The sequence below is a fragment of the Hemitrygon akajei genome, chromosome 3 (assembly GCF_048418815.1).
Source record: "Hemitrygon akajei chromosome 3, sHemAka1.3, whole genome shotgun sequence".
NCBI classification, from domain to species: domain Eukaryota; kingdom Metazoa; phylum Chordata; class Chondrichthyes; order Myliobatiformes; family Dasyatidae; genus Hemitrygon; species Hemitrygon akajei.
In genome coordinates, this window is record NC_133126.1 from 125,248,973 (window position 1) to 125,265,013 (window position 16,041).

General features: G+C 41.3%; 1 protein-coding gene across 2 annotated transcripts in view; it reads right to left on the bottom strand.

Annotated features, from left to right (window-relative positions):
* LOC140725377 (diacylglycerol kinase delta-like) overlaps positions 1–16,041 on the bottom strand; it is a 161,447-nt gene that overhangs the window by 114,896 nt on the left and 30,510 nt on the right. For both annotated transcript variants that reach the window (XM_073040779.1, XM_073040778.1), the window contains exon 2: positions 4,427–4,537. In XM_073040779.1, coding sequence (XP_072896880.1) covers positions 4,427–4,537 — 111 coding nt within the window. The remainder of the gene's footprint in view (positions 1–4,426; positions 4,538–16,041) is intronic.

The following is a 16,041-nucleotide window of genomic DNA, read 5'->3' on the forward strand; positions in this document are numbered from 1 at the left end:
CATTACGCGAGCGGCTTTGGATCCGAGCGAACTCTGCTTTTAAGTTAAAGGTATCAATAACTTTTCCTGGTAGGCTGCAGTATATATATTTTTTACCAGTCGTTAGGAGATATTGGAATGTTGTTCAGTAAAGAAGTATACGCAACGTATATTTAAAAGTAGCCGCGTACGGGCACGGTTCGAAAAAAAGCATTTGCAATATGTATTTGTTTTTGTTACCATATGGATTTAATTAAAAGTTAAAAAAATCCTCACGTGTAATATCTTTCTGTGTAAATATCTCATATTACAACGTGGGACACCTGCGGCCGAAAATCCGGTGCGGCCTAAAATCCGGTGCGGCCTTTACAATTAAAAAAATGATTTTATTTCTAAAATTAGAGCCAGCGGCTTAAAATCAGGTGCGCTCTGTAGTCCGGAATCTACGGTACTTGCATCTCACCACTATTGAACTGCCTATCCATTGTCACAACCTGAATACAAGTAAAAATAACAATTTAGTAAAGCAACTAGGTAGTAGCATCCAGCTGATTCCACCAAGAATCCAAAAACAAAACATCTATTAAAAGTTAAAAGAAAAAAAAGAAAAAGAAAACTTGGGAAACACTGATCAACCTTCAGCGATCTTAAATATTTACTGTTTCTCTTTTCACAAATGTCACTGACATGGTTAAGCATATCCATCATTTTCTGTTTTTATTCCAGAAATAGCAGGACAATGATTATAACTCTGTAAGTTTTCAGATGGTTATGGATAAGGATAAGACTGGACCTAGGAGAAAGTGCTACATTGGATAAGGCTAATTACAAGAGTATGAGCTACGAGCTGGGGAGAACAGACCTGGAGCTGCTGTTACTGTGCAAGTCTACATCGAACATGTGGGCGAAGTTTAAAGGTTAGCTGGTCAGAAAGTTTAAATTTTTGCCATGAAGGAGAACGATAAGGACAGCAAAGTTCAGGAACTTGGATGACAAGGGTCGTTGCAAATATAGTCAAAAAGGAAAAAGCATACTGTATTTAAGGCTTTAAGAAGCTGCAATTGTACATGCCCCTCAAGAAATAGTAGAAGTAGGAAAGAACCAGAAAGTCTAAAAGGGGCCATGAAGTGTCCTTGACAAATATAATTAGACAATCCCAAGACACATTAAAAACAAGAAAGTATCTAGGGAGAGTGCTGGACCACTGACAGACAGAAGAGGGAAGTTATGCCTGGAAGTTGGCAAGATGCAAAACAAGTGCTTTATATTAGCATTCTTCAAGGAGAATGACGAAGGATAGTGAGATCAGACAAGTATGCTGATATTCTACAGCATGTCAATATCAAGGAGGAGAGCCTGTTGGGTGCTTTAAAGAATATTAAGGTGGATAAATCCCCAGGACCTAGTGGGATCTATCTAGGTTATTCAGAGAGGCAAGAGATAGATCGTTGGGGCCCTGACAGAGATCTCTGCATCCTCTTCAGCCACGTGTGAAGAGTAGGAGCCTAAAAAAAACAGCCAATATTGTTCCTTTGTTTAAAAATGGCAATAGAGACAACCAGAAAATTACAGGCCAGTAAGTCTTACAACAGTGGTAAGTAAATTGCTACCGAATATAGGAATATGATCTACTTATATCTGCAAAAGCAGAAACTTATTGGAGATAGTCAGCACAACCCTGTATAGGGAAGGTTATGTCTTACAAATTTATTTGAGTGTTTTGAGTAGGTAACTAAGAAGGTCGATGAGGGCAGGGCTGTGGACATTGCCTACATGGACTTTAGTGAAATTTTTGAAGATTAGGGCCCATTCAGACTGGATTTAAAATTGGCTTGACCATAGAAACAGAGGGAAGTGGTGGATGAGTACTTTTCTGTCTGGAGGTCTGCAACCAGTGGGTTTCCACAATGATGAGTGTGGGACATCTGTTTGTGATGGATATGTAAATGATTTGCACAAAAATCTAGATGGGCTAATTAGTAGATCTGCAGAAGACAGAAAATTTGGTAGTTTTGTGGATAGTGAAGCAGACTATCAAAGATTCAGCAGGATATGGAATAGTTGGAAATAAGGGCAAAGAAGGACAGATAGATAATAATCTGAAGCGTGAAGTGTTGCACTTTCAGAGGTCATAAGAGGAACGTATATAGTCCATGGCAAGAACCTTATGGACATTTGTATACAGATGCATCATGGGGATACATAGCTTCCTTAAAGTGGTAACACAAGTAGATAGGGCAATAAAGAAGGCATATGGCATTCTTACCTTCATTGGTAGAGACAATGAGTACAAAAGTCAGGAAGTCATACTGCAGCTGGCTAAAACTTTGGTTAGGTCACATTTGGAGTGTCGCATGCAGTTCTGGTTGCTGCATTATAGAAAGAATATAGAGGCTTTGGAAAAGTGCAGAAGAGGCCCACCAAGATGTCACTTGGATTAGAAAGTATCAGCTATATAGAGAGATTCAACAAAATCGGACTGTTTTCTCTGGAATGTCACAGACAGAGAAGTGGCCTGAAAGAAGTATATAAAATTATGAGAGGCATAGATAGGATAGAAAGTGAAGAACCTTTTTTCCCAGTCAAATACTTGAGGACAGAGCTTTAAGGTGAGGGGAAAGTATTACGGGAGATTTACAAGGCTTTTTTTTTGGAGAGATTGGCAGGTGCCTGAACTTGCTACGGGGGAAAAGATGGAAATAGATATGATAGCAATGTTTACAGTTCTTTCGTCTTAGTCAAAGACTTCATTCCAAGAGGAGTGTGAAAAAAAGAACAAAACCATTGCGGAATGTATTCAAAAGCAGTACAAACGTAATGAACAGAAGGAATCACAGAGAGATCTAATGTGCAAAGGTCAAAATATACCGCAGAAGGGCCTTGTACCGAAACGTTGTCTGTACTCTTTTCCATAGATTCTCCCTGGCCTGCTGAATTCCTCCAGCATTTTGTGTGTGTTGCTTCGATTTCCAGCATCTGCAGATTTTCTCTTGTTTGTGATCAGCCTCAAAAATAATCATCCTATGACAGCAGCATAGTAAATACTAGGCCTCAACCTTTGTACATGCTCATTTTTATGACAGGGTTGAAGTGCTGCATGCAAATTGAATCCTGATATAAACTTAACAATCGGCTACCAGTTTCACAGAGAAAATGGGTATAACAGGTCTCTATGGTTCAATAAAGCAAAATACTTTTAGTTCACTCCTTGTGAAACAGGAGAAGGAATGATTTTCCCAAGACCCTCAAGGAAGCCTTCAATTTCCCTCTGCTGATAACAACCTGCCAACATTGCCAAACCTTTACACACTTCTAACAAAAGATAACTATTTGCTAACTGGTTCCTAAAGGCAGTTCACAATAAACTTCTACCCTTAGTTTCCCTGCCTGGTACTTTTCAACCTGGCTAGCTAAAAGCATTACATTTAAGAAAAAAAGATTATAATGTACCCCGTTTTTAAGTTCAGCAAATACCCCATGCTTTTGATTTTACTACATTTCCTTCTAATTAACTAACTCCCTCACTGTCACACACACAAAATGCTGGTGGAACGCAACAGGCCAGGCAACATCTATAGGAAGAAACACAGTTGACGTTTCGGGCCGAGACCCTTCGTCTTTTCCCTCACTGACAACCCGTAAGTAATCTGGGTTATTAAAACAACAGATTAACAGGAATATTCACTTCACTTGTCAAATTAACAATCAATTTTAAATTCCAAATAAATGATAGCTTTGGATTCCTTTCCTCATCTATCTAAACTTGACCAAAACCAAAATTCCCCTGTGTAGATCAGGTTCTGTTGATTCACCCAACTGTCCATTGATCTATGTTACCTCTTGGTACATCAACAACATAATTTTTTTTAAACAAAATACACAATTCAAAAATAAAATTATTTACAATGAACCATTCGATGACTTTCAATCTGTTACAGACGTTTCCTCTACATTCTATACATCTCCCCACCCTCAGCCACTCGCGTGACACTCTGCTGGTTCATCTTTACACACCATTGTTGAGGGGTAAACTCCCTGCCACCCTACCCCTCCCACTCCTGCGGGAGAAGAAATCTAAACTGTAGTCCTTCCTCATAAATACTAAATTCTCATCTGCATGTGTATAACATTGACTCTCCTTCCACCCCGCCTTTTGACCATAGGCTCATGCCAGTCCCTTCCCTCCTTTTTGTCACTGTTGATGTTTTCAAATACCAAGGTTATTCACTAGTATTTCAAATTGCTTTATTTCCTCAAGGACAGCACTTAAAAACCTCATCTGATATACTTCTGTCAGTTCCCAGAATTTACTTTTTGGAATAAAGCTCACAGATAATGCAAAACAAAAAACTTCTGACAAAACAACGACATCACATAGTCAGTTACACTGAGATAATGTCATACATGCTACTATTCAACCACAATGAAAATTCTGCATTTGTTTTACCTTTGAATTCTTTGCATAGTACAGTATCCGCCCTCGGAGCTTGAAGTATCTTCTTTTCCAGCGCTGAAATGAACTTGTCTGTTTCATTAGAAGACCTTCTTTTATAATAGCCTGTGGAGATTGAAACCTCGGCATTTGTAACTAAAATTAGAGTTAATTCACATCTAGATACAGTATCACACCCTTTGAAACCAGGTGCACAGGACATGCAAATGAAATACAGATAACCTTACCTACCAACCACTTCCAATCACCAACACAATACAGAAAGCAGTAACATGCAAGCTAGAGTCTCCACAGAGTAAACTATAATATCAAATCTACTTCTTTGGCTCAGCTTTAGGTCTTTTTTTCTGTCCATGTTCCACGTTTCATTTACAAATTACATCATTTTCACTCTCCTGTGAAGCACCTCTATCATTTTTACATCACCCATTACCAATTAAATTACCAATTTCAGAATTTTCCTGCTTATCAACCGACAACAACAAATGAATCATACAGTCCAATTGGTCAATGCCTCTTCTCAAAAACTTCCCACCAGCAAATCTTTATATCTTTATTTACAAATTCTTCAACTTTTTCCATGCAAATTCAAGCTTCTCTTCCAGCTGATGATAACATGTTATATTCCAGTTTAAGATAGCGTCAGTGATGCCCAATGACTATAACAGCAAACAAAACAACGAAAACGGCTTTATTAATAACAATCACCACTAACAATAGAGAGGTGAGTCAAAGTTGAGGCGAGCAGAGGAGGAAGCTCAAGTAAAATGGGTACAAAGCACGTGGAGGCAGAGGCAGGGCCGAGGCATCCCCAAGAGCGAAGAAAGACCCAATGTTTCATCAATTTAATGGGCCAAATCATGGCAGTGGGGTCCAGGCCCCACAGCGGTCTGAGAGCAAGGAATGGCCCAGTGTTTGGACGATTTAAGTGCTGGGCTAGATTGAAATGGTCAGGGTGTTGGGACCAGAGGTGAGGGATGGGCCAGTTCTACTCATTGCTCTGCGACGTTTACCCGGCCCTAGCTGTGGCCTGCTCTGTTTGCAGTGACGTCTGGCTCCGTGTTTTTCCTAAAGCTTCAGGACTGAATGCTGTTTGCTTACTTTTGTTTGTTTCTTTCCCTCTCTGGATGTTTGAAGGTCTTTTTTTAAATGTGTTTCTTTTGGATTCTTTGTTTTGTAGCTGCCTTGAAGGAGAAGAATCTCTAGGTTGCATAATGTATACATACTTTGATAACAAACGTACTTTAAACTATTCTAACAAATATTTCAATGGAATTCCTTTAGATTTATAAGAGATTTTCCTAAAGTTATATCTTTTAATTTTTGATACTCGATAATTCGAAATAATTTATCCAGGTATATCCTATTAAACCCTTTGATTAACTTCAGCCTCTGATTAACCCTCTGATTTTCAATTCTCAGCTGGACAGAAATGAGTATCTGAAATCATATGGCTTTATCATGGAAAAGTATCTGAAAGTAAGGAAAGGAAGAAGGTAAACTGTTGTGTATTTGGTGATACTGATGAAGTGGGTTGTACACATAGTCCACTTTGTAGTGCAAGTTTGATTCATCTCTTTGTTTATGGCTACTTGAGCAGCAGGTCAGCACTGTAAGCTGAGGATGTTGATCTACTCAATGGCTTTAGATGAGGCCAGCTGGACAGATGCTAAGCCAATGCTACTGAGCATTTATGTTTAGAATATACGATATGAACCTTTTTGTTATAGCTGCCTGGGTTTCTTTGTCATTTTCCACTAGTGTAACAAGTGTTCACATATTTCCTCGCCAATGCTGAAATGATTCAAGGTGAACCTGTTTCCCAAATAAGACTAAACTCTGGAACTTCCATCTTCAAGTCCCAAACCAGAGGACAGACTATGACTTTGAGTTTCAACCAGAATTTTTACTATAGACTAGAATACTGATTAAGTTCCAGTAAGGGCCATGGTATTTTGCAAGCTTGAAAATTCTCTAATTTTATCCAATGTTTATCTAACTTTCCTTCTACGAGCTAGTATTAAATTGGTTTCAATCACCGTAACAGACAATATCATCCAAATGCCTTTCAAAGTGAACCACTCATTGAATTTAAAAAAAAGTTTTCAACTTGCTGCCAGTTTCTTACTAATCACAAAAGTGTGTTCCCAGATATCAGCCCATTAGCCACCATGAGACACATTTATTATCTTTAAATCCTTCCTGATTTTAAACAATTTCATTAAACCTCTTTCAAGCCTTGCTATTCAGGAAAATAGCTTCCATATTTCCAGTCTATTTGTGTAATTATTCTCTTGCACTGAAACTTTTCTGGTAAATTTCTGTAAGTTCTCCAAAGCCTTTATGTCCTTTCTTCTGTATGGTGCCTGGATTTTAATTTAGTTTTCTCATTAAGGTTGTCAAAGTTAAGCAGAGTCAGCATAATAAGACAGGCTTTTGCATTCTACATCTCTATTTATAAACTCAATTGGCTAACTGCTTTTACTCACCTGACTTTCACACCTTCAGATGTAAGCACAAACCTGTGAAGGGTAATGTAATTGGTGGAAACGTACATAATTCATAAATACTGACATTGAGTTGAGGGTCTGACATGATGACATAATTATGTGAAGTGCTTTTAATGCATTTGTGTTTAGTGTTTTGGGTTACAATAAATGAGTTGTTACGGTTTTTCTTAAACATAAAATACCTCACACCGTTTTATTCGCGAAAACCTACAAACATACATTGGAGATGCCTGCGCTCTAGGAAGATTTTAAAGTTATTGACCATGGTGACTAACGTGGCTGCTTTGAAACCACCAGAGTTTTGGGAGCAAAATGCAATTGACTGGTTTGTACAAGCTGAGGCCCGCTGTGTGCATACATCTACTGATGCTTCTGGACACATCATCAGTGATGTTCCTGGAATCATCGGGTGTTTCGGGTCTTTCAACGTCATACACCCTTCTCCAGGTGACCCAGCCGGGGCTGATCAGACCCCAGCTTGTGTCCAGATGGCTAGCTACACATGACTCCATGACCCCCTCTCTTTAGCCACAGCCACCTTGAGGCCCTCTCTGCCGCATCGGTGGTACTGCGGATGGCTCTCCTCTTCCTCTCTCCCTTGATGCCCAAATTGCTGAAGGCTCTGGCTAAGCAAAGGGCTGCGAATCCCCTGCAACCAACTTCCACTGGGAGACACCTTGCTCTCCATCCAGCCTGCTGGCAGTTGCTGACCAGTCCTGCATACTTCGATAGCTTCCTTTCAAAGGCCTTTTCCAAGTGATCTTCCCATGGGACTGTCAGCTCCAGCATCACCACCTGCTTTGTAGACTCAGACACAAGGACAATGTCCGGTCGCAGGGTGGTGGCTGCGATATGGTCGGGGAACCTCAGCTGCCTTTCAAGGTCCACCAACAGCTGCCAGTCTCTTGCAGAGGTCAGGATACCTGCCGATGTTCTTTTGGCAGGTATTGGCTGCTCCCAGCTCTTACAAAGGCAATGGCCTGCTTGGAGGGTTGGGACCGCTTCGCCCACTCCACTCCTGCGTTGATGGCTTCAGCGATGGTCTTCAGGACCTGATCATGCCTCCGTTGGTACTGTCTCTAACCAAGTGCCCTTGTGCAGCTACTGAGGATGTGCTCCAGGGTTCCTTGCTTGGAACACAGTGGACATGCTGATGACTCTGCTGTGCCCCATGTGTGCAGGTTTGATGAGCTCGGAAGCACATCATACACTACCTGGATGAGAAATTGGATGCGGTGTGGCTCGGCTTTCCAAAGCTCAGCCCAGGTCACCTTCCTCTCCACTGCATTCTCCCATCTTGTCCAAGCTCCCTGTTGCTTCATTCCCACCGCCTTGCAGGCTCACCTCTCCTCCACTGCTGCTCTCACCTCTTCCTGAACTAGATTGCGCCTTTCCTTCCCTCTGATGGTGACCATTTGGGGAGTTGGAAAGGATCCTAGCCCGGCTCTGCCTTGTGTGACCACTCCCACCAGCCTCCTGTGACACAGCCTTTCCTCTGCTTCCTGATCAGCTTCCTCTGCCCTCCACTTCCAGCCTGTCCTCACTTGGATCCCTGCTCTAGCCACCTTCGGATCACTTGAGTCCCTGTACTGTACCAATTCTCTGGCTCTTGTAACTTTGAATTCCTCCTCCAGGGATTTGAAGGGCAGTTGCAGTTTATTGTGGTGTCCATGGAGTGCGATGCTGCTCAGGCAACAATCAGGTGCCAGTGTGCTCAGAGGACATTCCCAAAATGGCTGTGATAACCCTGTTTTGCCTTTGAGTTTCTGCACATGTCATTTGAGCTGAAAATTGCAGCACAGACTTTTCAATGGCTGATGAACTCTGTATTAAGACTTAGTTTTTCTTTTTTGTCTACCTGGATGACATATTTGTCTCCAGTGCATCCAAATCCAAACACGTGTCTCATCTCTGCACAACTTTCAAGTGCTTAAACCAATACGGGTTGATTATTAACCCTGCTAAATACCAGTTTAGGTTGTCAACTACTGACTTTCACAACATTGCATCTCCACAAAGGTGTGATACCCCTCCCATCAAAAGTTGCCACTTGTAAGGATTCCCCACATGTCTGGACTACTAAAAAACTACAGGAGTTTTTAGGTATAGTTAATTTCTATCACCTCTTTATTTTGCAAGCTGTTTTCTTTTTCAATATTTTTATTAATTTCTACATAGGAATACAGATTTCAAGAAAATACATATTATAAAACAAAAGAAAGATATAATATTAGCAAATACATTATATTTGAATCACACTGACGAACACCTTACCCTTTATTTATGTAGATTAGATTAATTCGTATGTTGAGATATGAATAATCTTTTATACATATAGAAAAAAATCTATACCCACTACCAAAGCTGAAGCTGTTTGGTAAAGAGAAAAATAGGGAAAAAAATCTTATCAGATAGTGAAATATGCTATTAACCAGCATTTGTACTTTAACGGGAAATCAAAGGTTTTCAAAATAATTCAAAAACGGTCCCCACAAATTTTGAAACTCTTGGTTAGATTCAGAAATTGAACAATGAATCTTTTCTAAATTTAAGCACGCCATAACATCCTGTAACCACTGAGCGTGATTAGGCGGAGCAGCATCCTTCCTTTAAGCAAGAGTGCCCTCCTAGCCATAAGAGAGATAAAAGCCAGAATGTGTAAATCAGATGTCTTCAAAATGATATCTTTCCCTCCAACAATACCAAATAAGGTGGTCAAAGGGTTAGGCTTAAAATTTGCTTTAAAAAGTACAGAAAAAGTTTGGAATATATCCTTCCAATATTTTTCAAGACTTGGGCATGTCCAAAACATATGAATGAATGAAGCTTCTCCATTATTACACCTATCATAGTAGGATGATATATCCATATAAAAACAAGATAGCTTATCCTTGGTCATATAAGCCTTGGTCATATAATTGTAAGAGGGAATGACAGGCACATAATGAAGAAGTATTAACTAGTTTAAAATTTCATTTCAAGTTTCTTCAGAAATTGAAGTCTGTAAATCTTGTTCCCTAAGATTGATTTTTTCTAAAGAATCATTTCTCATTCCCATCAACATATCATAAATAATAGATATTGAACCATTATAAAAAGGTTTCAAATTAAGAATTTCATCTAATAAGTTCTTATCAGACTTTTAGGAAATGTATATAATTGAGATCGCAAAAAGTCTCTAATTTGTAAATATCAAAAAAGTGGGTTTTTGAAAAACTATATTTAGTTGACAGTTGTTTGAACGAAGAAAGATTTCCTCCAACAAACAGATCCTGGAAACATTTAATACTCAGTCTATCCCATTGTTTAAAAACTACATCAGACATGAAGGGCTTAAAAAAAAAATTAAGAAAAATAGGGAAAATCACAAGCTGCTGAACTCATGCTCCCCCTGAATGGAGTACTTAAAGGCAACACCCCAAATCATGTGCTTGACTGGCTAGTGGACATGACCAGGGCATTTGATGATACCAAACAAACTCTTTCCAATGCAACACCCACTCCCCAACACACATATAGCCATTACTACTGACGCTTCATACTATCCTGTGGGTGCTGTGCATGAGTAGTTCATCAGAGGCATGTGGCAGCCACTTGCCTTCTTCAGCCAGCAGATCTCTCCCCAAAAGGAAGTACAGCATGTGAGCTTCTCAGGCTCTATCTGGCTATCTACTATTCTCATTTTCCACTATTATCGCCAGTTCACAGCGTTCATTGACCACAAACCCCTTGTACATGCGATGGTCAAAGTAGCAGACCCTCAGTCTGCAAGGCAGCAACAGCACCTGGTCTACATATCAGAACTCACACCTGGTATACAGCATACCAAGGGGAAAGATAATGCTTGGCTGATTGCCTCTCACTGTTAGCCATTGAGGCCATACACATAGGGATTGGCCATGCTACCACTGCAGCAAGTTACTGACCCAGAGTTCCAGGCTTACCAAACAACACTCACAGGCATGCGGTTGACTGACATTAATTTTGTAGACCCTGGGGTTTCTCTCCTGTGCGATGTCTCAACCAGTCGCCCTCAACCCCATAGTACCTGCAAACTGGAGACAGACAGTTTTTAGCTCAATACATGGCCTCACGCATCCGGGCTGGAAGACCTCACAGAAACTGGCTGCACTAAAGTTGTGTGGTATGGCCTTAAGAAAGGACGTGCATGATTGGAGTGCAACCTTTATGGAGTGGCAGCGGGCAAGCACTAACAATCATGTTCAGGCGCCATTGGCACCTTTTGAGGTCTTTGAGCGATGATATGACCATGTCAATATAGACCTTGTTAGTCCAGTTTCATGCACCTGCCACCAGGTGTCCCAATGGCATCGACAATGGCTGCCGATGTGACTCCGGAGTTCATCAGCACTTTGGCTGCTCGGTGTGGCACCTCATCTGATATTTTCTTTGACCATGGTCCCCAATTCATTTCAGACCTCTAGGCGGTGATGGCCCAGAACCTCGGCATTAGGCTACATCACATCACGGTGTATCACCTGTAGTCCAATGGCCTATGCAAGCACTTTCACTGCTCCTTAAAGGCTGCTCTGAGGGCTTCCCTGTCAATTGAGCGTTGGCACGATCGTCTCCCGAGGGTGCTGCTGGGGCTCAGAACAACTCAAAAAGAGGACCTGCAGTCGTCAGTGGCTGAGTTGGTATACAGGCAGCTGTTATGAGCGCCAGGTGATTTTTATTCCTGACGCCATGACCACCTGGTCGGCCTCTCAACAGCGTTCTGCCCTCCTCAGTAAATTCAATTCCTTTGCACCTTTTCCTACCTCCCATCATGGCATACAGCACCCTTGGGTTTCTTTTGACCTATACTCCAATTCATTTGTTTTCATCCGTCATGATGCACACTAATGTCAACTTAGGCCCTCTTATGATGGCCTGTTCTGCATTTTGGAACAAAGAGAGAAAAGTTTTATCATAGATAAGAGAGGTAAACCTGAATGTGTTTCAGTAGATCACCTTAAACTGGCCCATCAGGATTTGACTGATTCCACTACCATGTCCCTGTCGTCACAACATGACCATGAGCATGCCAATACACTTCTGCACCAGTCAGAGGTACCTACTATTTCTCCACCCATGGAACATAGGACCTGAGCTGGGCGGCTCAACTTAGCTCTGGAGAGGCTCACAATGTCGGTTTTAGTGAATTCAGGAGTGGTCTGTGTAGGGAAACGTAATTGGAGGAAATGTACTCTGGCAGAACGGGCCTACCCTGAGTCCCAATGTGGTTTTCGCAGAAGGAGGTCAACTGTCGACATGATTTTCTCACTCCGTCAACTCCAGGAGATGTGCAGGGAACAACAGAAACCTCTCTATGTCACTTTCATCGACTTGACCAAGGCATTCGACCTTGTCAGCAGGGATGGGCTCTTACAGATTCTCCTCAAGATCGGCTGTCCCCCAAAACTCCAAATTATCATCAAGTCATTCTGTGACAATATGAGGGCTACTGTTCAGTTCGATGGCAGCTCATCAGAACCCTTTGCTATTCATAGTGGAGTCACACAAGGATGCGTGTTGGCCCCAACATTATTCGGCATTTTCTCTCTGCTACGAAGCATGTGTTTGGGACATCGACAGAAGGCATCTACATGCACACCAGGTCTGCTGAGTGGCTGTTCAACCCTGCATGCCCGAGAGCAAGAACAAAGGTGCGAAAGATCTTAATATGTGATATGCTCTTTGCCGATGACGCTGCTATAACCTTGCACACCAAACAGCAACTACAAACTCTCATGGACTGCTTTTCTAAGGCATGCAAGGACTTCAGGATTACCATCAACCTAAAGAAAACAAATGTCCTTGCCCAAAATGTAGTGGAGACACCAGTCATTACCATTAGCGACACTGTCCCTCGATGCTAAAATCATTAAGTATATTGGGAAAGCAGCATCGATCCTTGCTTGACTCTCCTCACGGGTCTGGGAGAATCCGAAACTCACTACAAAGACCAAGACTGCTGTGTACAATGCATGTGTTATCAGCACCCTCCTGTATGGTAGCGAGACTTGGACCATCTACTCCAAGCAGGAGAGGAAACTCAATAGTTTTCACCTGTATGGCCTTTGCCGCATCCTCAGCATCACCTGGAGAGACAAAGTCCCAAACTCTGAGGTCCTCTCCCGCGTTGGACGTCCCACAATGTTCACACTTTTAAGACAATGCAGACTGCGCTGGCTGGGCCACATCCATCGTATGAAGGATGGTAGACTGCCAAAGGACATCCTCTACAGAGAACTAGCAACAGGCAAGAGGAACATTGGTAGACCCCAGCTTCGCTTCAAGGACCTCTTCAAGCGCGACATGAAAGCCTTAAAAATCAACACAGAGTGCTGGGAGGATATAGCAGATGACCGCAACAAATGTCGAAGCACTCTTCAGCAACACCTAGAGCAAGGCAAAAGAGTGATCTTGAGTCAGTTTGAGGAGCGGAGAGCTAAATGGAGAGCACAATGGACAGCGGACAACAATTCCACGACACCCTACACATGCAGCAACTGTGGCAGAGCCTATCATTCCAGGATCAGCCACAACAGCCACAGTCAACGCTGCTCAACAAACCAGTGACTACCAGAGACGCAGTACCCGTGGTCAACCACGACTGACAGAGGCCACACTTAATTCACAACCACCGACATTGAGTTGGTATTCACTTTAAGAGGCTGGTCTAACGTCATGATGTAATTACGTGAAGTACTTTTACTGTGCTGTGTGTTCAGTATTTTGAATAACAGCAAATAAGTTGTTACAGTTTTTCTTAAACATAAAACGCCTCAGGTTGTTTTATTTGTGAAAACCTACACCTGCACTTCTAGACTATTTCCCCCACTCACATTATTGATAAATTTGTACTAATTAATTTTTATTAATGCTTCTTATTCATCCTGGAGAAATACAGTGGCATTGAATTTCATTGTCTGGTGTCTTCCATACAAAATGCTTGCCCATATCTTTTTGACATCTATTTCTTCCCTTCTCAAATTTTGTGCGAAAAATAACAATGGCCCTAGCATTCAGTCATAAAGAAACAAGCTACATTAAAGATATTCTAGCCGAGATGACAACTGAGCAGACCACAACGAACGTAAATTAGGTTAATGTGATATGTCCCTGTCATTTCCTCTCTTTTGAGGCAGTCTCAGTAATACTGAGAGTGCAAAAATAACCTTGGTAAGCCATTTTTCCAATTTTCAGCATCCCTCGATTTTATGCGTCAGTTCTGTAGTCTCTACCAATAAGCCAGGTCCAGCATTCTTACAGCTTTGACATTCACAAAATGCTGAAGCTACTCAGCAAGCAACATTTATGGAGAGGAACAAACAGTCAACGTTTTGGGTCAAGGGCCTTGGCCCGAAATACTGACTGTTTTATCCCTCTCCATAGATGCTACCTGACTTGCTAAATTACTCCAGCATTCTGTGTGTGTGGCTCAAGTTTTCCAGCATCCACAGAATCTCAGTGTATACCCTTGACATTTTATCATGATTATAACTACCTGTACATAGGGAAATCTAAATGGAAATTACATAATGCCCTGTAGAAATTCAGCCTCACACCTTGTTTATTTCCACCCAACTGTCCTTTTTCCTTCCTTATTGGTAGCCATATTTTATGGAGATAGGCTCAGAGGCATCACTACTGCTACCAAGAAACCTCATTTACTGCAGCAGTTTGAAAATTAAGAGTATGGGGTTGAAAAATGCTGCAATAGAATTTGCACAATTTTTGTGTAGAGAAAATGGTAAAGTGCTCTCCCAAACACTGAATTAAGTATCAATAGAGGATCTGTGGAAACCTCAGAATGGTGCCTGATGGAGAAGTTAATAGAATCTGAGAGCATGAAAGAGCTACAATGGTACTACAATATGGGTGCCCTGGGATTCACAGTACTATACACTGCAATTAAATTTCCAAGATTTTCTGGTGAATTACAAAATATACTAATAGTTTTACAAAATGGGTAAAACAATGTGTCTCTTGAAGACAAAATTCTCCTGCAAACACTTAAATATCAAACTACTGCCATCATTGAAAAGTGCCTCTTGGAAACATACTGCAATGAAGCAGACAGCAAGATTCTCATAATGCAACATTACTGGATAAGTGTCACCGCTATTCTATCAAAAATGTTTCAAAAAATAAAATAATGCAGCTTCTGAATATGTGAAATGATAGCAGAAAATGTTGCAAATACTCAGTGGATCAGACGACTAGAGAAAGAAAAGGACTTTACATACCGTAGGAAGTACTGAACCCACAGAGGGAATCTGGTGTACATGAACACAGATTTCTAAAGGCAACAGCACAGGTTGCAGACATGGCCAAGGGCAAAGTGGATACTTTCCTTCATTAACCAGAGCTTGGAAAAAAGAGAAGGGAGGTATGGTGCAAACTACAGTGGCGCTAGAAAGTTTGTGAACCCTAGAGAATTTTCTTTATTTCTACATAAATATGACCTAAAATGTGATCAGATCTTCTCATGTCCTAAAACTAGATAAAGAGAAACCAATTAACTAAATAATACAAAAACATTATACTCATTCATTTATTTATTGAGAAAAATGATCCAATATTACATGTATTTGTTGGAAAAAGTAACTGCTGTAACCCCCTTGTACAGCAATAACTTCAACCAAACATTTCTGGTAACTGTTGATCAGTCCTGCACATTGGCTTAGAGGAATTTTAGGTCATTCTTTCTTACAAAACTGGTTGAACTCTGATATGTTGGTGGGCTTCCTTGCATGAACTGCTTGCTTCAGGTCCTTCCACAACATTTCTATAGGATTAAGGTCAGGACACACACAAAATGCTGGTGGAACACAGCAGGCCAGGCAGCATCTATAGGAAGAAGCACTGTTGATGTTTCGGGCCGAGACCCTTCGTCAGGACTAACTAAAAGGAAAGATAGTAAGAGACTTGAAAGTAGTGGGGGGAGGGGGAAATACGAAATGATAGAAGACCAGAGGGGGTGGGATGAAGCTAAGAGCTGGAAAGGTGATTGGTGAAAGTGATACAGAGCTGGAGAAGGGAAAGGATCATGGGACGAGGGGCTTCGGGAGAAAGGAAGGGGGAGCGGGG